This window comes from Callorhinus ursinus, unplaced genomic scaffold (genome assembly GCF_003265705.2).
Source record: "Callorhinus ursinus isolate GAN/ISIS: 27379988/994484 unplaced genomic scaffold, GSC_fseal_2.0 scaffold75, whole genome shotgun sequence".
In the NCBI taxonomy this organism is placed as follows: Eukaryota; Metazoa; Chordata; class Mammalia; order Carnivora; family Otariidae; genus Callorhinus; species Callorhinus ursinus.
The window spans coordinates 2992410-3014316 of NW_027397137.1; the positions used below are offsets into that span (position 1 = coordinate 2992410).

Consider the following 21907-nt stretch of genomic DNA (forward strand, 5'->3'; position numbering starts at 1 on the left):
TCTCTGAGCGTGGAGCCCGAAGCCAAGCTCTATCTCAAGACCGGAGATCATGACCTGAGCCGAAATCACGAGTCACAAGCTTAACCGACTGAACCACCCACGCGCCTGTTATTCTCCTTAAAACCTCCTGATGGCTCTCTGTCTCACGCAGGATAAAAGCCAGTGTCCCCCCCATAGCCTAGGAGGCCCTGCATAGCCTACACCCTCACCCCTGGCTCACTATGCCCCAGCCACACTGACCCTTCTGTTCCTTAAACAGCCTGGTCATTCAGATCTCAGCTCAAATGTTGCCTCTCCCAAGAAGCCTTCCCTGATCACCTCTTCAAAACAGCCAGGCCCCTGCTGTCACAACTTCTTGCTGTTTGAAAGCACCCAGTTCCGTCATTTGTTTCCTGCTTGACCACATTCTGCCCCCAGATACCCACGAGAAAACATGGAGATTGTCTTATTTTGTTCAGCGCTGCATTCCCAGCCCATGGGAGATGCCCCACAAATCCGTGATCTTCCCATCTGTCCGGGCCACTGTGAAGGCACGAACACCAACTGGAGGCTCACCTGCAGTAACTGTTTTTACACTAGACGCCTGGATGCACAGCCCACCACCACCTCCCCGACAGGCCCCCCACATCACCCCGCCTGGTACTTTTCACCTTGCTTTAAAGAAGGTGTGTATGTGTGCCTTAAACACTTTTCAGAAGGGTGTAAACCATACATAAGATGCTTCTTTGTACCAGTAAGCACTTCCAACACTTCATAAACATGAAACAGCTAGGATTCCTTGATCTGAAAAGTATTCTCGGAGATGAAAGCAAATTATAAGGAAGCCAGCTGAGCAGGCCTGCGCTGGGACGGTGTAGGTCCTCCTGTCTCTCTGGGGTGTCAGAGCACAGGGACAAAGCTCTGGCAGCCTGCTGCTGGCCATCCTGAGGTATGCGAGCCCACGGTCACTCAGCCATCGAAGGAAGGGCATGGCAGGCTTCCAGGGCAACCCGTTAGCAACAGTGGGGTTGTTAGCAATCACAGGGCTTGTACACCTTTCAGTTAGCAACAGTGGGGTGCAATCACAGGGCTTGTACACCTTTCAGTTACATGGCTTTTGTAGTTCAGAAAAGCAGTTTCCACACACTGTTCCGCTGGAGCTTAATCAGAATACTATGCTAAGTAGGGCAGGTATGATTTTTTCCCATTCAGCAGGTGGAGAAACTGAGGCATGGAGACCGGGTGAATCACCCAAAGTCATCTCATCATGTGGTAATAGAACCAGGATTAAACCCGGGACCTCCCACGTCCAAACCCCATGCTATGGTCCTGGAGGACCCGCAGAGCTGCGTGCCCTGGAGCCTCACCTTTCTCGTAGGTGGCCCCCCATCCGGAAATCCAGCAGGACTGATCTGGCTCTAGCATCATGCCTGGGTTGGGCAGACACACTGGTTTCACTCTGTCTGTTCCAGGAAGAGAAAGCACGGTGAACGGGTCTATGGAAGGCTTCCCACAACCGTCTTCACCTGATCTTCCCCACCTGTACGCAGCTAGGCCTGGGACCACCACCATCGCTCAAGGAAAATTCCAGATTCCAACGTGTCCCGGCACTCCCACTTTCCGGCCCCGCAGCCCGGCCTTCTTACAGGCTGTCTGCTCCCTCCTCTGGAAGGCATGCTGCTTGGAAATGGGATTATGTGCTAGTTCTGCTTCTAAATATTCACAATTACGGGCGCTCCCAGCCTGCACCTCGGAGGCCCCTGCGGGACATCAGCCCCCACCGACCGGCTCCTTCTGGGTCTAAACTGTATCCCAACTTGAATCCAAACACCTCGAGGAGAGGGACAAGGCTCTGCTTCGTCTGTACCCATGTGGGCTGGAACATTCCAGAGGGACCCTTGGACGGACTAGAACGGGGGCCGAATACAAAGCTAAGGGAAACCATGTGTGTTTTTTATTGTTGTAAATTGTGAAGTATCTTACCTTCAGGATTCGTGTGAAAAAGGCAAGTACTGACAAATGTTCCACCAGTAGCTCTCAACTAGAGGTGATGTCGCCCCCGGGGGACGGGACGGGACACATTGTTGTCACAATTGAAGGGCACCACTGGCAGCTAGGGGGTGGACACCAGGGCTCCTGCTACCTGTCCTACCATGAGCAGGAGGGGCCCCACAACCAAGAGCCGCCAACCCCAAATGTCAACACTGCTGTGGCTGGAAACCCCTTCTGGACTTCCGCACGTTGGTGAAATCATCACTCTGATCCGTGCAGGACGAGCGAGCCACTGACAGCCTCCCCCGAGAGCCACAGATACATTCTCGGCTGTGCAGGGCGCCCTGTGAGCCAGCCCTCCGCACCCCACCCTGCGGTTAACACGGCCCGGGATTCGTTCCAATCCACCTCTGTCCGTAAGATGTGGTCAAAGTCGTCCGCGCACCCTGAGCCCCACGGACACGGGTACGTACCGTTAAAAGTCAGAGGTGTCTGCAACTTCATAAGGGCGATGTCATTGTTCTTGGTCTTGGAATCATAATTGGGATGGGAAATCACTTTTCCCACTCGGTGTCCATGTCCATAGAACATGAAAGATTGTCTCAGGATTCCCGCGAAGGCCGTCCAATACCGGGGGTTGTTCAGCGGTCTGGAAGACAGAGTCGAACATCACTCAGCATCTCAGGAGCACGAACGTGAAACACTCATTTGGTGATATCCAAAAATCATACACAGGAGCCAAGCGTCCCAGAGGTGACAGGAACCGCTGGAAGCTACACGGCGAGTCTGGCGAGATCATCTCAGGCTCTCCTCCCTCGGCACCACACCGTGCCCCCCCCCCCCCCCCCCCCATGCAACCCGTCCCTCCTATGGTCCGAGCCAGCCTGCAAACCCTCCAGGTTCTAAGAATGCTTTCTCTTGGGCCTGATGCCCCCCCTGAGATCTCCAACCTCTCTTCTGCCAGGACTGGGTCTTACCTACCTTTATGTGGTAGGGCATCTTCTGGCACACAGTAGGTGGCTTAATAAATGTATGTGGATGCCTAGACTCTAGGTCAAACAGCCATCAGGGCATTAGCTTTATCTAGGTGTTTCCTTTTTAAGAGAATCCCAGATCCTGGGAAGCCATCAGAAGGAGGAAGGAGGTAAGGAAGGAAACATCGCTCCTTCCACCCTCCCCACAGCCCCTGGGACGAGCAGGCTCGCCTGTCTACAAGTGTGCAGAGGACCAGGACCCAAGCCAAGGTATAAGCTCACTCTAAGTCAGAAAGACAGCTCTGCGGAGCTAACTTCCTTCCGAAATAGGCATGTGACCAAAAAAACTCTACGTTTAAGGGAAAAGGCCAACACTATAAATGATGGCTACCCTCCCCGCTCCTTACCCATCTGCGTGGGCAACGCCGTGGTCAAGGCTGCTTAACCATGGGTCCCAGGGAACCTTCGGGCAGAGCAATGTGAGGTCCCCTGGTGTGCCATCTTGAGGACGAGCATCGGGGAAGACCAGGCCTCCCACAAGGGCAGGGCTCCTGAGAACTCAGCTAGGATGCAGGCTCCCCTCACACACTGCAGCCCACCCAGAGCCCTGCACACGGGGGACGCCCGCACACACCTGCTGAAGAGGTGGGGGATGGGCCTGGCCCCCGCTGCCCACGCACGCACCCACCTGACCCTCCAGCAGGGCCATGAAGCGGGAACTGTGCCCCACGTACAGGCAAAGAAAACAGGGCTTGAAGAGGTCAGAGACTTCACTCCCAGTCCCACAGCCCGAGCCACCTCCAAACCCGTGAGCCACGCCCCCGAGACCCCCACCCCCATGGACTTACTCCTCCACACAGTGGGCAGCCGTCACGATCCACTCGGGGGTGATGATAGAGCCTCCGCAGACGTGGGTGCCCTGGACGTGCAGGCTGACCTGCCAGGGCCAGTCCCCCAAGGAGGCGCTGCTCCCGCCCACGATCCGGCTCTGGCGGATGATCTTCCTTGTGACCCCGCACTCTGAAAGTGACAAGCACAGTGCCCGTGGGCAGGAGCAGGGCTGCCCCCAGTGCCAGGCCTGGCCTGGTGCCACTTGTGCCGAGTTCTTTGCCAGAAAGGGAAACGAGTTTCCTTTGTGGAAACTCGGGAGCACCGGTGGGGAAAGAGCCTACTTTACAGGACAGAGGCTCCGGGTGGCAGGGGGCATGTGGTGCAGGGGCCTCGGAGGCACGAGGAGAAGTTCACAGTGGACCAGAACCAAACGAGCAGGGGAGGCTGGAGGGAGGCTGAAGACCCAGGGACTTCCCTGGATCGATCTCCGAGCCCCTGCAGTCCCCTGTCCTGTCCCTGTCACTGCCAGCGTGAAGAAGCTGGGGTTCCGTGAGTGTTCATCCAGCGCACCTGCAAACCGCTCGAGTGTGTGGCCTCAGGCCCCACGAGGTGGACGGCGAGGGCTGGAGGGTGGGGCGGGCACACTGTCTCGGGGCCTGAGATAGCTTGAGCTGAGCCTGGCTGGGAAGTGGCGGCCGGCCGGGACCGCTGGGTCACGCAGCCCCCCTCCTGATCCCTGGGAGCGGCTGCTAGGTTCACCTCTTCACACGGAAGAGCTGAGCTTCGCAACCAGTGTCCCGTTGGAACACAGGACTGGGCCACCCCAGGGAGGGGAGCGCAGACACAGTGCCCCCCACACTGATCAAAGTTTGGAAGCTGTAAGTAATCCCAGCATGAAGATGGGAACAGCCCCGGCTGGGGATGGCAGGAGAGGGGGAGAGGGGGGCCCGTCCGTTTCCTGAGATTGCCCATCCTCACGGGACGGCTGTTTCTGGACCCGAGGCGGAAGGCATCTCCAGCACACCACAATTCCAGAAAGGTGTTCCTTGGGGGGCAGCTGGGGTGCAGACGGCGCGAGGCCTCTGGGCACATCCCAACCCATCACCCCACCTCCCCAGACACAGGGGAGGTGTTTCTGAAGGTACAGTGTGTTCCCTATTTAGGAAAAAAAGCAGGTACGCAAGAATCACTTACCTATACAGCGTAAAGAAACCACCATTTTTGAAGAACAAACATCACTGCAAAAGAACAGGGGACGTTCTGGTCACTGTAATAAATAGGAGATGCTTGACTCTCAAAATACTTAGAAATACACATTTTCTTCCAATGTTCTCACTCCCCGGCGTGGAAGGGCCCATGATTGAGGACTCAGATAAGGAGATTAGATCTACATGGGGGACACTGGCCAAGAGCAGACACCGAGTCAAAGCCTGGGTTTCAAGTCCCCGCTGTGTACCCTGTGGCCCCGTGCCTCAGTTTCTCCCATCTGTAGAGTGGGATAATGAGGGTACCACATCAGAGTGGCCGTCAGGGCAGGCGCCCAATAACATGAGCTACTATTTTTATTCCCAGACCTTGAAATCACCCTCTGATTTTGTCTGGAAGCCATGTGTACAGTTCTGGGTTCCTATGACTGCCTTACAACTTACGGCACAGAAAGCAAGACAACCAATCATTTGCTCGGGAGCCAAAGAAAAGTTACTCGTTTGGGAGGTCAGTGTTTGAGGTTCTAGTTGAAAGACAAATAACCAATGCATTCTGTCTCAGAGGGAATTTTCCCCTAATGCATCGTGAGGGAGAGAAGCAGCCCTAACATGCAGGCATCTTGCCTCCGGCTGTGTGTTCCCCTGAATGTCGGCGATTTCAGGGTCCCCACGGGGCCAGACAACGAACCGTGTCCAAGTCGCACGGTGACCAACAGCCCCCTCTGCTGGGCACCACGAGTGATGGCACTTGTTTGCCAATCCCGAGGCAGCCCAGCTTCATGCCCGCCGCCTTCTAGACAAAACAGCGTTAAGATACCAATCACAGAATCACCTCGCTTCCTAACAGCATCTAATCCAAGCAAAGCCCTGCTTCCCTGAACCTCCCCAAAATGATTCAACACAAGCCCAAGTCCTACACACAAAGTCCCCTCTGACACCCTCACACCGAGAGGCCCCACAGTTCCACGGACACTGCGGGTCCTGGTGGTCTTTGGCTACGGGGCCAAGAGAAGACGCGTTCCCATTAAAAGAAGATGTTTTCTTTTTTTTTTTTTTTTAAGATTGATTTATTTATTTTGAGAGAGTGAGAATGAGAGACAGAGAGAGAGTACATGAGAGGGGGGAGGGTCAGAGGGAAAAGCAGGCTCCTCGCTGAGCCGGGAGCCCGATGCGGGACTCGATCCCGGGACTCCAGGATCATGACCTAAGCCGAAGGCAGTCGCCCAACCGACTGAGCCACCCAGGCGCCCAAACGAAGATGTTTTCTAAGAATCGTAAAGCCGACTATCCTCTATGTGGATGTGCAGTGTGCAGCCACCAGCTTGTGGGCACGCCACGGCCGCTCAAAGGAGCCCCACTGGGAACCTGCAACTCGGGTATCAAAGCAAAGAGAAAGGAGCCTTCCACCCCCCCAACACACATGTATGGGACACCCCATGCCAGGCAATGATCTCCTCGTCTTCCCTCCAAACAACCACCCGGTGAGTCCCCGGGGCTCTTGTGGAGAGGAAGGAGCCTTTCGTCCCTGCTCAGCCCCGATGCTGCACGTAAGTGTTCGCAGGAAGAACAGAAACACCCAGCATTTACAAAGAGCCCAGGCAGCTGTGTTTAGCTTCCTGGGCAGGCAGAACACAGCCCTGCTGTTTTCATGCGTGCACCTGGCGAGCACAGCCCTCCTCCTGGGCTCACCCTGTCACATTCCTGGGGACAGCCAAGCTGGGCAGCTTGGGCGGAAGTCAGCCCCCTAGCCACCGCGGTCAGCAACCACCAGGCATGCAAACTGCTCCCAGCCTCCCACTCAAAGGAAAGGAGGGACGGCATGGCTGGTTACCTCATTCTCCCGCAAGTGCAGCCCCTGGCACCTGGCCGACTGGGAGGCGATGGCTTGGCTAGCCACCTGGGGATGAGTGGTAAGGACCTGGGAGCTGACCAAGGCTTATGCACAAAGGACACCGTGTGACCTTTATATTAGAGAACATTCAGAAATGATGACAATCCTAGGAAGACCGCAAAGGCTTTAAACATATATGCAAAACAGTAACAAGTAGCTTAAGCCCACCCTTTCCTCCAGCCCCCTAACCAGTGAAGCCATCAATCATGCGATCTGTTGCTCAGGTTCATTTCCATCCACTGGACACACAATGACCTGCCCAGGCCCACAAGTTGGCTTCGAGGTCCAGGACACATCAGCTAAACTGAACTAGTCACCCCCTCCCAGGCCCCCAGAATGCTGCCGACCCCTGGCACGGCATCATCTGACAAGGTGGCTTAGGGCTGGGGGACCAGCCATCCCTGCTGCTTGGGACTGAGGAGATCCTTGGGAAGCAGGACTTCTGGGCTGAAACTGGCAAAGTCCAGGGCAAAACAGGATCAGTTGGTCACCCCGGTTGGGACCCTGAGGCTTTCTCTGGGATTCCTGGAGACACACCCTTTCACGTAGCATGTGTATCTCTAAAGTCCAGGGAGTTAAGGGTGGCTCAGTCGGTTAAGCATCTGCCTTCAGCTCAGGTCATGATCCCAGGGTCCTGGGATCGAGCCCTGCATTGGGCTCCCTGCTATATGGGGAGCCTGCTTCTTCCTCTCCCTCTGCCCTTCCCCGCTACTTACGCTTGCTCTCTCACTCAAATAAATAAAATCTTAAAAAAAAAGAATAATAGAAAAGCAGTAAGGAGGACTCTCCATTTTACAATGTTATCCAATGCCATCAAGGGCACAAACAAAATGGCCAGTAACCCTTAGCTGCTTCCCACGAATGAACCCAGAACAACCAGCCCCGCTTAGAGTCCAATCTCCTCCCAATGAGAAACTCACTGATACCCGGAATTACGGCTCAGAGAAATCAGCCTTGGCACCGTGATTCTCCATGGTGTCTCCTACTCGCGGTCATTACAAATTTTCTTAAAGGAAAAAAGATCTATCACCAAATACCTGTGGTACAGTTTCTGATAGAGATCCAGACTGCCAGCGCTTATGTTCAGCTTCATGAAGCTGACGGCTCCACTGTCATCCACAATTCCTTGGCTAGAATAAAAACTATTCCTAAAAGAGGCAGAAAATGTTAATTAAAGCAGTGTCTTCGTTATAAGCAATTGCAAATCCTGTGATATCATCATACTTCTCTTCCACAGTGTTCGGATTAAGAGAACACCTTAGCATTTGGAAGACAAAATCACAAGTTCTAATCAAGTGAGGTTGTGTTAGAACCATCTTCCCCGGGCGCCTGGGTGGCCCAGTTGGTTAAGCGACTGCCTTCGGCTCAGGTCGTGATCCTGGAGTCCCGGGATCGAGTCCCGCATCGGGCTCCCTGCTCGGCAGAGACTCTGCTTCTCCCTCTGACCCTCCCCCCTCTCCTGTGCTCTCTCTCTCATTCTCGCTCTCTCAAATAAACAAATAAATAAAATCTTAAAAAAAAAAGTCTTTCCCCACAAGAACCTGGAAGTGTCAGGTAAAAGCTCCTGGTTGTTATTTTTCTAACCTGGTTTGGGTTCGGATAAAGAAACCATGAGAATAGGGATGTGTGAGTAGATGTAACTTAAGTTAAAACACCCCCAGCTATAAAATCCCATTAAGGTCCTGAACTGTGATGGGGGCCTCACTATGTCATTCAATTGCAATTTGAGGATGGCATTTTGAAATATTTTACCAGCTAAGATGCCAAATTTCTTATTAAGCAGTAATTAATTTTGAAAACTGGCATATGGAGAACCCCCTAGTATTGCACCTAAGTCATATAGGGACACCCCAAGGAAGAGGTGGTGGCAGTAAGATCACACAGCCTCTCCCCATGGGGTCAGATGGCTGCCATGCACTCAAGGGATGCTCCGGTGAGCCCCCAACTGGGAATCCCTGGGAGGGACCCTCCTGCCCTTCCACCCTCCCCGTGGCCCCATGCAGGACTGAATCCTCTTCCATATAAATCTGATGTCACTTCTCTCCCGTTCAAAGGCTTCGGGGCCTCCCCCAAGCGTGCACACAGTGAAGGTCAAGGACGACCTGTTCCCTCTGGCCCCACCCCCACCTGTCTCCACCCAGGCCCCACCCAGGGCGGCTGGGGAGGTGAGGATCTGGGACAAAAGAGCCACCAAGGCCCTCAGATGGCACCTTGGACCTTGGTGACCACGGCACCGGACATCCCCGAGTATCTGGGTGTGGATGGAAGCCCAGGACGCGGCAGTGAGTCTTGATCCCTGGGTTTCTGTGGCTGGGGTCACACTCACCGGTAGCCCATGTCCTGGCACGCAGCCCTCCCGTAGCTGTCATTCCAGTCGTCCTGACACACGGGGTGCCAGGACTTCCTCTGGGCTGAGTACACCTGGAGGATGAAGTTCGGGCCGTAGAGGCGGACTGCAGCAGGGGAGAGGCTCTGTGAGTTTCGGGAGGCTGTCCTAACACCACCCGAGCCCTCCCAGCCCTCGACACAAAGGCTCAGAGGTGACCGCACTGGGTCCCCTGTTCCCTAGGCACTGACCACACCCGAGGGGTGTCCCTGCTCTATCCCTCCCGGGCCCTCAACTGCTCGTTACCCCAAAGAACTGACAGCAGGTGACCAGCCAAGGACTCGCCCGCAGATGTTCAGCAGCATCATTCCCAGTAGCCAGAAGGTGGGAAAACCTAAGCGACCGTCAGCGGATGAGCGAACGAAGTGTGGTCCATCTCTACCACGGAGTATCATCCAGCCTTGGAGGGAGCCAAGTGCTGGCCCACGCTACAACCCGCATACGCCCGTTTCTATGAACTGCCCCAAGTAGGAAATCCACAGCAACAGAGGGCAGATGAGTGGTTGCTTGGGGCCCGGGGTGGGGCTGGGGGCAGGAGGAGGGACAAGCGGGGGACCTGTCAGGGTCCCTTAGCAGGTGATGAAAAGTATTCCAAAATTGACGTGGGGATGGCTGCACTTATTCGTGGATGTGTAAAAACCACCAAATTGTATATTCTGGAGGATGAATTTTATGGTATGTGATTTATACCTTGATAAAGCTAATTTTTTTAATAAATGAATAAGGTATAAAGGGTTTTTTAAAAATGACCTTTAAACAATCATTTTCAACAACAAACTGACCCCTCTTGTCCAACACCCCGGATCCTGGCAGAGCACCCCAAGATGTGCCAAGTGCCCTGGTGCCTGGCTCTACCTCTAAATCCAGCAACGCTTTGCTCAAAGGATCTCAACTCTTTTAAAGAAACGAAACATTATAGACATAGTTTAAGCCTCTCTCTATTCCAGTGCCTTTTCACACAATCCAGAATCCTGAGCATTCTCCTTGTGTGGGTGGCTGCGTGGAGAGGGGCATAGCCACAGAGCGGGATCCCACGTGGCTTGAGGATTGACCGGTGTCATGCACTAACAAACGACCTTGAAAACAGTGTGAGGGCACGCTGCTGAACGCTGTGTTCCACACGTCACTTATGCAAGGCCTAAAAGCATGTGAAACCGTGCTCAGACGTCTGGGGGAGATACACGGGAAGTAAAATATAAAATGAGGACCTGGTTATCACAGACCTCCTTCTACGCCCCCCACCGCCCCGTCTGTGGCCACAACTCCCTGGACCTTCTGACTGACACCTCCGGGCTCATTCCCTGTGAAGTGAGCAGCCGTGGTCTGATTATTTCCTGATGCTTCTGGGACGAGTGATCCCAAAGCTAAAAAGACATGAGCCATCAAGCCAGGAAAAGCCAAGGAGGAAGCTTAAGTGCTTGTCACTAAGTGACAGAATCCAATCTGAAAAGGCTACAAGGTATATGATTCCAACAGGTGACATTCTGCAAAGGGGCACAACTATGGAGACAGTAAAAACATTGGTGGTTGCCAGGGGCTAGGGGAGGAAAGGGTGAAGAGGCAGAGCAACAGACGGTTTTCAGAGCAGTGGAAATGCTCTGTATGATATCGTAACGGTGGATATGGGTCATGATGCATTTATTCAAACCCACTGTCCAAATGCAAATACACTGTACATTTGTCCACACGCCAAGAAAAGAACCCTAGTATGAACTAAGAACTTCCATTAAGAAGAATGTATTAATCATTGGCTCATCAATTAAAATGAAAGCCCCCTACCAACAAAAGGTGTCAAACATGCGGCAGTTGTGTGTGGGGGCAGGGGACACGGGAAGTCCGTACTATCTGCTTTATCTTCTATACACTCAGCACTGCTGAAAAATAAAGTTCATTTTTTAAAAGTCACTGGAATTAAATATAATTCCAAAATTAAGGGTGCCTGGGTGGCTCAGATGGTTAAGTGTCTGCCTTAGGCTCAGGTCATGATCCCAGGGTTCTGGGATCGAGTCCCGCATCAGGCTCCCTGCTCCTTGGGAGCCTGCTTCTCCCTCTCTCTCTCTCTCTCTCTCTCTCTGTCTCTGTCTCTCATGAAAAAATAAATAAAAAAGTATAAAAAAATAAATAAAAGAAATAAAAAAAAACAGACGCTGTGGCACAGCAGAAAGTAAAGGAGACATTGCCTTCTTGATTTACAGCCATTTTAGAGACTTTTTTTTCCTTCCATCTCTCTGCGATCAAATGCTAACTAGGAGACGTGATGGGGAGTCAGGAGGGCGCATGCTGTGGTGAGCACGGGTTTCATCTCCGTGTTGCGCACCTGAAACCAATATTCCACTGTACGTTCACTAACTGGAATTTAAATAAAAACTAAAAAAAAAATGCTAACGAGGAAAACATGACAGTTGATGCACCAGAGAGCTGGAGATGGTCTCAAGCTCAAGTTCTTTTCTTTTTTTAAGTCTTAGGAATTTTTTTGGCTTTATTGAGGTATAACTGACAAAGAACAATCGTATACTTTAAGGGGTATGACCTGGCATTCGGAGGCATGCATACACTGTGAAGTGGGTGCCACAATCAGGCTGGGTGACGTACCTGTCACCTCACACAGCTACCACTTTCCTCTGTGGTGAGAACACCTGAGGTCTTCCCTCTCAGCCAATCTCAAGTGTACAAAACCGTGTGCTCACTGGGTCACCCCGAGCCGCCCTTCAGTTTCTCCTGTGACACTGAATGGTCACCAAAATCACGGCAACAGATGTAGAAAGTAAATTAATCTTAACAATATGCATCCGTTCCACACACATATACACACATACTCTTAGGAAAAGAAAGCTCTCCATGTATACTTGAACTTTATCCATGGGACGGGTGATGCTCTTTATTGTCAGTCAGAAGATGTGCACTTCATTGAGAATAATTTCCGCTCGACAGGTGGACAAATTAAAAGCACATCAAATGTGTGTTCTGATCTGATACAGAACACATACACAATGCTGTGTTCATCTATCTTGTTTTATATAAATAACTGACGTGGAAATTCTACAATCCCAAGTTCAGGTGGATCTACCAAATTACAAATGTGCACATGCTCCGACCCAGCAGTTTTACTTCTGGGGGTGTTCCCGACTGATGTACTCCTACGGCTGGAACATGCGTGTTATGTCCATCGAGAAGAGGATGCCCAGGGCTCTGGAGCCACACACTGGAGCACGGGGTGTGCCACCACGGGAAAGCGGGGGCTCCTGTCCCAACCAGAAAGGGTCCCTAGGATGTGTCTTTAAGACCTGTGCGGTCAGCTGGGCAGTGAGCATTGAGCAATGAGGACAGTAGGAAATATGCACACATATATTTGCTTTTTCACTTAAAAACTCTCCGGAAGGAGAAGCAAGAAACGTGTATTTGTTGCCCCGCGAAAGAAGCGTGATTGGCTGGTGAACGGGCGTGTGTGTGTGTGTGTGTGTGTGTGTGTGCGCGCGCGCGCGCGTAGTGCAGGAGATGAAGCTTTCCCTGTACATCCTTTGGTACTTCCTGATTTTGATCTATTTGAGGATATTAACTCAAGTATTTAAATAAACACAACTTAAACATTAAGAAGAGAGGGATGGAGGGGAGAGTCTGCAGGGAACAGAACAAGTTTGTCTTGCTGGAGTTTCTCCTTGCACACCTGCGTGCATACGTATGAAAACACAAAAGCCATCACACATGATGGCTTAACCACGCTCTACGAGGCTCGACACCCCTTAAGAGAACGGTGATAAACACACCATCACCAACACACGGGCAAGGCGCTGTGTTCCAAGTTTAAGGCTTGAGTGGGTCATTGCCAAGTGCAGACAGTCCCCGGGACGCAGGCGCAGCTTGTGGGACACAGAGGCATCCACCTCGGACACAGGTGACCCCAAGGGCCGCCCAGAGCTGGGGCTGGGGACCACCTTCTTGTCTGGGGAGTCCCACCGGCCAGGGCCAGTGGCGAGCCCCACACAGGTGCCGGGACCGGGCAGGGAGGACGTGCAGGGCAGCATCCTCACCGGGGATGATGCAGGACAAGAAAGGGGACCCACATCCTCCGCCTACCAGGGCCCTCCCCATGTTTAAATGAAACCTGAGGAGTTGAGGGGAGAAGAGGAAAGCTGCTCATGGTATTATTCCCGGTGATCCCTCTGATGCTGTAATTTTGAATCGTCTGTCTGTTTGAAAACAAGAGGTTCCCCGATACGCGTGTCAGAGCGTGCAGCAGGAAGCAGGACTCGGGGGCGCAGTCCCGCAGCACCACGGCCACAGCCACAGCCAAGGCCCCGCATGTCTGGCTTGTTGGTTGGTTGGCTAACACGTTCTGTGGGAGGAGGACAAACTAAAAGCTCGTCGGGAGAAATGGGCCAGCTCCACAGCAGGGGCGGGGGTCAGTTAAATGCACGGCGGATGAGGCTGGCTCCTCCAGGTCCACCCACCCGCACGACACAGAGGCAACTGGGAAACAGGTGCCACACCAGGGTCAGGGTCACGCTGGGGGTGGCCACCGGTGGATTTGGGCACCACGCCTGCTCAGGCACCATTTCCAGGACATCCACTTCACCACCCTTGAAATCACCCTTGAAATCACTCCTAACAATTAACAGGAAATAATAAAAAGCCAGAGCCAGGTGCCTGCTCTGTGACAAAACCTACATATCATGTTAAAGGAAAGCTGGCTCTGAAAATACAGAGCGCACTCCCAACTCTCCACTTGGGAGCACACCGTCCGAGTGGCCCCAGCCCCGCGGTCTCCCTCCCATCGCTGCGTGATGCTGGGCCAGGAGCGCACCCTCTCTGAGCCCGGCTCCTCATCTGGGGTTAGACCAAAGGCGCAGCCTCCAGGTCGCGGTTCGGTGACCTACTGGGTGGCCATGCCGGACACAGGGCTGGCCGCCAGGCCGGGTACGGGCCACAGTCTGGGCACCAGGGCAGACTGGTTGCCTCCGCAGGTGCACACGGTGCCTTGACTTACCACATCGGTTCTCGTCCTCCCCACTGGGGCAGTGCAGGACCCCGTCGCACCAGTGGGAGGGGCTGATGCAGGTTCCCGAGGAGCCGCACTCTACCCCGGACACCAAGCATTTGTTCTCCACTTGCAGAGAGACAGGAGGGAGACCCAGTCAGCCTGAGATGGTAAGAAAACCTCACGCACCCACCACGAGTTCTGGAGCCCACTCTCCAGGCCCCAAGCAACAGGAGAGAAGAACCCTTTCCCCCCTTTATTTTAGTAAGGAGCAGATGTGCCCCTGCCACGATCGATAGCAAAGCAAACAGGGCCGGCAGTCAGCAGCAAAGTAGTCCCTGGTGCATCGAGTGGGAGGCGCCCGCAGCCTTGGACTTGGACAGCACCCCCACATCCTCTCTGCCACAGTGACGTCTGTGTTCCGTCACAGCCATGAGTGTGCACTGCCCCGGGCTGATGGAAAAGGCTGGCTGTGGCTCATGAGGTGGCACAGGACAGGCACGCCCCAGCACATAGCAGGTGATGCGGTACCCCGAGATTCAGGGACAGGTGTGGCCCCAAGGCGGGAAGTCTGTGCTCTCCGGTGCCAGGCAGCGCCTAGCCCAAAGCACTGGATGTAGTCGGGAGCGTGTCAGTACTCCACTCACAGCACAAGAGTGACTCATAACCACCCGGACAACGTGAGCAGATGAGAATGGTTATTCATGTGTCCCCATCACCAAAGAGAAGGAAAGACAAGACAGCTGGTTGGGGGAAGAGAAACTGCAGGAAGGGCTGGAGGTCCACCCACAGAGAGCAGGCACCCCGCGAAGACTGGGCCCCCCTCCGACACTTACTGAACTTCCAGAGCAGGACGGCGGCCACCACGACTCCCGCCAGGACAGCCGCCAGGGAGACCACGATGCACAGCGCTTTCTTGGCCTCTGGGGAAAGAGGGGGGCACACAGTGGAGTCACAGAGTTTCTTAGAAGTTACACTCTCAAATTTTACCCACTACTTTTAGAAGACAGCATTATCAAGCAGTAACTTCGAAGACACTTAAAAATGAGACTTGAAATTTTAAGAACGTATCTGGCTGGGGAGGTCTTACCTCTCCCACAGCACTGTTTTTTTTTTGTTTATTTTTTTTTTAAAGATTTTATTTATTTATTTGACAGAGAGAGACACAGCGAGAGAGGGAACACAAGCAGGGGGAGAGGGAGAGGGAGAAGCAGGCTTCCCGCGGAGCAGGGAGCCCGATGCGGGGCTCGATCCCAGGACCCTGGGATCATGACCTGAGCCGAAGGCAGACGCCCAACGACCGAGCCACCCAGGCGCCCCAGCACTCAGTTTTTTAAGAGCACAAAAGCAGGAAGCCATGATATGAAGTGACCTATACTTAGGTTTTAAAAAAGACGGTCTTGGGGTGCCTGGGTGGCTCAGTCGGTGAAGCATCCGACTCTTGGTTTCAGCTCAGGTCACAGTCTCAGGGTTGTGAGATCAAGCCCTGCATTGGGCTCCCCACCCCCAATAAATAAATAAATAAATCTTAAAAAAAAAAGGTATCGTCTTAGAATAATCAAATACATGATTCATGTAAAAAATTGCCTGAAAGAGGAAAAATGCCTTGTTTTGGTGATTACAAGCAGGGGAAAACAATAACGTCCTCGACTATCACCTCCCTGGCAGTGGTGCTCAAGGCAGAGTAAACTGTCTTACCCAAGACAGTTTAGGGAACGGATGCCGCAGACCCGCAGCGTCCCATCGACAGCCACTAGCCACGTGAGGCTGTTTGCACTTCAGTCACTTATCATGAAATTTATTAAAGTCATTTATTCATAGTTATGTAAATTCAAATGCTGGGGGGCTGCCCTACTGGAGAGGGCAGAGGTAGACCATTCCCGTCCCCATGGACTGTTCCCCTGGGCAGGGCTGACATCGCCCTTTGGGCTGAGACAGAAGGAGCACTGGGCTCACATCGCAGCTAAGAACACAGTCATTTGGAGAAGGTCACCAATGTTCTCCAGTCAAAACAAGCCGACAGGTCATTGTTGGTCAGCGTGTAAACCAAAAGCCTAGCAAGCGCCAAGCACACCACACCCAGCAGTTCCTAGACAGGCGTAAGCGGCTCCTGGGAGCTTTCCTCAGAGGAATCGGGGAGAGGCGGCGGGGGGGCGGGGGGAGGCATTCACAGACCCTCCCACCCACTCAGTTTACAGGAGGACAGCCAGGTAAGTGTCCTGGAGTGTGGGGGAGGCCGGGCACCCCCCCCATTTCCTGGCCCTCATCACCGGGAATTCAGAGTCTGCTGGGGAAGGGGAGGTGTGCATCTGCAAGTCCTAGCAGGCTCACAGGGGAGGCGGAGGCCACTGGTCCAAGGAGAGCCCCGGGCCACCGAGCCACATGATCAGAACTGGGCCTACAGTGATTATGTCTCAGGGCTGGGCAGGGCGGAGTGGCAGGGGAAACTCAGGGGAAATTCCAAATGCCCAATTTGACTCATTAGCCAAGGAGAATTTCTTCCTGTGGGGGGCTTTCCTGTTGTACCATAAAATAACGTGCCTGGTGAGCTAAGAGCTATTAAATTAAGTATTCTGAACCTCTCAGTGAGCATATGGCAATCTGGAGGAGCACGCAGGCAGTGGGAACCCCCGATCCTACCTTTGGTGGGCAGGCATCTTGCAATCAGGTGTCTGGTTGACAACGGCACTACTGTTGCATTTAAGTACAACATACTATTCATGTGCCTTCATCATTATCAATTTCGTCTGGGGTTGATTCAGCCCTACCATGTCCAGGGCCAACCATCTGCATCACAGACTGCTGACCTTCAGTTCTCCAAACCCCAGACTTGAAGATGTGTATGCGTGGGGACTCAAGTGTGAAACATTGGCTGTTGCTATAGCAAATAGATACAGGGTGTCCCTGGATGGCCCTTGCACTCCTGATGGGTTCTTCTGGATTTGTGCTATTTAAGTAACTTGCAAAATACTATCAAGGCTCTGACAAGGCTACGTACTGCATGATTGCAAATACATGACACTGTGAAAAAAGGCGGCAGAACTACTGAGACAGAAGATCGGCGGTTGCCAAGTGCTGGGGGAACAAGACAGGGACGAGTGGGCAGAGCATGGGGGATTTTGAGGGCACTGAAACTATCCTGTATTTTACTGTAATGATGGACATGTCATTATACATTGGTCAAAAGCTACAGAATATACAACAAAAAGGGCATGATCCTAATAAAACTATGGACTTTAGTTAATAATTACGTACCAACCTTGGTTCATCGACTGTAACAAGTGTAGCGCACTAAGGCAAGATGGGAGGAACTTGGAGGTGAAAGGGGGGGTATATGGGAACTTGGTACTCAATTTTTCTGTAAGCCAAAAACTATTCTGAAAAATAGTCTATTAATTAAAAAAAATACTTCCAAGGCCAAACATTAAACTTATAAAATGTACATGTTTCTGTGTTAAGTCAATAAAATGGTTTTTAAAATGGCAAGGTTAAGGGGCGCCTGGGTGGCTCAGTTGGTTAAGCATCTGCCCTTGGCTCAGGTCATGATCCCAGGGTCCTGGGATCGAGCCCCGCATCGGGCTCCCTGCTCCGCGGGAAGCCTGCTGCTCCCCCGGTTTGTGCGTTCTCCCTCTCTCTTTCTCTCTCTCTGTGTTAAATAAAATAAAATCTTTTAAAAATAAAATAAAATAGGGGCGCCTGGGTGGCTCAGTCATTAGGCATCTGCCCTTGGCTCAGGTCATGATCCCAGGGTCCTGGGATCGAGCCCCACGTCGGACTCTCCGCTCAGCGGGAAGCCTGCTTCTCCCTCTCCCTCTGCCTGCCTCTCTGCCTACTTGTGCTCTCTCTCTGTCAAATAAATAAATAAAATGTAAAATAAAATAAAATAGCAAGATAAGTTCACTAAGCAATGTTTTAGTTGAAAGGCCGGTTTTATAATGTAGAACCATACATGTAGGCTGGTACTCTTCCCTTATGAAGTCATTGATAAGGAATTGATAGATTCCCCGTCCGACTGCTTGCCATCACCAGGTTTTTCCCCTGGAAAAGTGGAGATGCAGGTGTCAGGCAAGTGGGCTCATCTTGTCCGCCTGGGCTGCACGGTCACTAGTATGAAGTCCACCCTTCGGACGTGCTAACCTCAAGAGGGGACCCTTGGTTTCTGACCACAGTCCTCTTTTTGGGGGAAGGCAGATACCACCGTCGGGGGTTCGTGAACCCTCGTGACCCTGGCTTCCTTCCAACCCCCACGACGACCTCAGACCAGGGCTCCTGGGGCTCGGCACTACTGTCATCTTGGCCAGGTGGTTTAGGTTGTGGCACGCCGTCCTGTGCACATGGGTGTCACCAGCATCGCAGGCACCCACCCAGAGTGGGTGCCAGTTACTCCAGTTACAACAAACCCAAACCGTCTCCAGATACTCTCAAGATCCCTGGGGGCCGAAATCAACCCCGATTAAGAACCACAGGTCTCAGCCTCCCTCGCTGCCACCAGAGAGACAAAAGCGCAGAGACCAGGATTTTCCTGATCAGAGAGGACGGAATAAACAAGAGTAGAGGTTGACGGCGAGAAGGAAGGACCAGGAGCCGTTTGCAGAGGGTGAGGGATGCAGAGGCCAGCGTCAGGCGGGAAGAAGGGGAACAGTGCTGGCTAAGGGCTGCAGGGTCTGGGGAGGGGCACACTGGGGCTTCTAGTAGCACAGGTGTTAAGGACTCATTTCCGTGCTGTATGATGTGCTGGGGGCACGTGGAAATTCACTTTATTATTACTCTTTTAACTGTGCACCCTGCGTGTACGTGCACGCTTGCAAAGTAGAGAAAACATCGTCAGCAGAAACGTGAATTGTTTAGCCACCAGTACTCCGACTAGCTGCTACCCGGCAGCTCTCGGCACTTGCACTGGCCGGCACTCAAGGCTGGGAGGGGCGGGGCACCTGGGTGGCTCAGATCGCGATCCCAGGGCCCTGGGGTTGAGCCCCACCGTCAGGCTCTCTGCTCAGCGGGGATCTGCTTCTCCATCTGCACCCTCCCCCACCCCACTCCTGCTCTCTCTCAATAAATAAAATCTTAAAAAAAAAAAAAAGCTGGGAGGACTGCAAGAAAGAAAGAGATTTAGGAGTTAGAAGCACGTGGCACCGAAGGGGTCAGTCCTTGGAGCCCTCACCTTGCTCTATGCCCACTCTGCTCTGTCCACGAGCCCCTTAAAGCCCAGAAATGCTTCCGAGTGCCAGGCACACCAGCCACTTCCTTCGCTGAGCGCCAAGCCGCCCTCGTCCAGCATCTTAAGCGTGACTTGCCGTGTCCAGGGAACCTCGCCACAAAGAAAGGGTGGGTAGGTGGTTCCCGCATCGGAGCTTACCATTCACTCAGGATGACGCACTGACAAGCCAGGCCGGCAAGAGCAGGGCAGAGAGGCCCAGCTCGGAAGACCACCCTGGGTGGTACAGGCCAAGCTGGGCCAGGAGAGTTAAGGAAAGTGAAGGAAGGGCTTTGCAGCCTGGCAGCTCTCCAAGGGCCCCGGGCAGGAGGCGAGAGGGTGAGAGCTGGGACATCGAGGGAGAGGGGGAGAGCATGGAACCAGCCCCAGCAGAGGGAGGACAGTCAGCGACAGAGGACAGAGCCCCCTGGAGAAGACAGACCCCAGCGCCGGTTCTACTGCAGGAAAGAAACGCAAAAGAGTCCCTACTTGCAGTGCATGCCGTCCCCGATGGGGACTTGGGCTGCATGCGGACGGTGGGTGTCGAAGTGTGCGTCAGCACCCTTGGGGTGGACTGGGGCCCCTCGGGCGGGTAGTACAGGACTGGATACACCGGGTAGGTGCTGGGGACCGTGGCGGGCCGCGGGGGATACAGGCTTTCAGGCTGGTATCCATGGTTTTCGTAGTAAGGTCCAACTCCTGGCGGTGACCCCTAAACAATGACAGAGAAGGTGCATGATATAAAACCCCGGTTACCCTCAAGGTTAGGCGTGCGTCCGTCACACTTAGACAAGGGGCTGAAAAGCTGCTGCGGATTCTTCTCTGAACTTACCCAGACTGACTAAACCAGAACTTTCAATTAATTGTCAACAGGTTTTGCATTTGTTTGTTCACTGACAAATTTTTTGAAATAAAGAGAAAGTAAATGGTCAACACTGAGATTCAGTAAACAAATTAAAAAAAATTTTTTTTTGAAAAAATAAATGTGCAGAAGTCTGGGCAGGAGTCGACACCCAAACCCTGAGATGGAGATTATAGCAAGAATGGTAATGGCCGAGCTCCCGCCAGGAGTCTACACTTGCAGCCTCCTGGACCCGACCACACCCCTACGAAGGTGCAGGCGTGACTCATGGACCCATTTTGCAGAGAGGAATGTTGAGTGATAGAGGTTAAGAAATTTACCTGAAGGTTCATACTATACATGTTATTCTAAAAGTTCCTTTCCTACCTCCTCCTCCCTTAGGAGATGCGTCACCATTTTCTATGGGACGTTTAAAGGGTTTGCAGCGAGCGCCTCTGCGGGGAGCCGCTGGGTCTCTGTGCACACGACACAGAAGGTGCTGCCCCAGCTACAGCTTTTATTCCTGCCTCATCCGTCTCCTTGGAACACCCTTCCCCTCGCCCTCTGCCCACTTAAACACAGCCTTCTCTGGCTGCCCCTGCAAGACCCCCGCCGGCCAGCCTGCGTGTCCCCTGCTTCTGCCCTCCTCAATCACCCCCTGGCGGGGCCGTGCGGGGAGTCTACATTTGCCCTCCTATCTGAGGGCCCCTCAAACTTCTTCCCACTCGTTCATTCATTTCTCCTCCTGTTTCTTGTTGGCCGCGGTCTCAGGATAGGACTGGTATTCTGAGCCGAGGCAACGCAATGCTTAGCATTTTAAAGAGGAGCCTCCAGCGAAGCGAGATTATACCGGAATGAGCCAAGTGCCAAGTGCCAAGTGCCCGTTGCCAGAGTTAACCTCTGCTTAATAACTCACCGATGCTCTCCTTCAGAAGCGCAAAGATTGTAACTGAACCAGAGCAGTGGACAGAAAGGGAAACGGTGTAATCTCTAATCTAAATGGGGCACCAAAGGCCAAAAAAAAAGAGCACATGAGTTTGGTCCCTATCGGAAGCATCTAAGAACATGCTGTCCCACCCTGGAAAGGTTGGGGCAGGCACGGCGGTCTGTCCCGGCGAAGCCCTGTGCAGGGGATATGCAGTTTAAAATGGAACCAGTGAAAATAAAAACCAGCAACTGCTAAAGAAGGAAAAGCAAAAGGGCTCTTTTCCAGATACAAGATATGGAAAATATTGGTTATTAACCACAACTGTATTGCATGCACCCATTCGCAGGGATAACATGAGCCAGGGAGATATAATGGGGAACAAAGATACTGCATTTGTCTCCAGAGTTGTTGCGGGGGTGGGGAGCATCCAGGGAGAGGGACAGTCAGCCCAATGCTACATTCCATCACAGCCTCCCCCAGTTTATCAGGACTCCGGGCGGCGCAGGGGTCAGCTGGCCGGTGATGCCCCACACACCTGTTCTCCCCTGGGACTTACTCCCTCCCAGCACCCGTCTGCCCCTGGCTGTCCCCCCACTGCCCACCCTGAAACTCACCCGCAGGGCAGGAAGAGAAGAGGCTCAGGTTTGAGCAGTGCACATACCCTACACCCACCCGACAGCTTTGGGGCGCTCTCCGGGGGCGCAGCTGTGG

The 21907-nt window shown here is 53.1% G+C and overlaps 1 protein-coding gene across 2 annotated transcripts in view; it reads right to left on the reverse strand.

The window, feature by feature from the left end:
* TMPRSS2 (transmembrane serine protease 2) overlaps positions 1–21907 on the reverse strand; it is a 35096-nt gene that overhangs the window by 3832 nt on the left and 9357 nt on the right. Inside the window, exons 3-11 of one of the 2 annotated variants that reach the window (XM_073887053.1) lie at positions 19917–20139; positions 15070–15156; positions 14243–14362; positions 9199–9325; positions 7910–8020; positions 4971–5014; positions 3794–3965; positions 2445–2620; positions 1347–1409 (exon numbers count right to left, since the gene is read on the reverse strand). In XM_073887053.1, the coding sequence (XP_073743154.1) occupies positions 1347–1409; positions 2445–2620; positions 3794–3965; positions 4971–5014; positions 7910–8020; positions 9199–9325; positions 14243–14362; positions 15070–15156; positions 19917–20139 (1123 nt within the window). Of the gene's footprint in view, positions 1–1346; positions 1443–2444; positions 2621–3793; positions 3966–4970; positions 5015–7909; positions 8021–9198; positions 9326–14242; positions 14363–15069; positions 15157–19916; positions 20140–21907 lie in introns of both variants that reach the window. The other variant, XM_025863512.2, reaches the window with a different exon arrangement.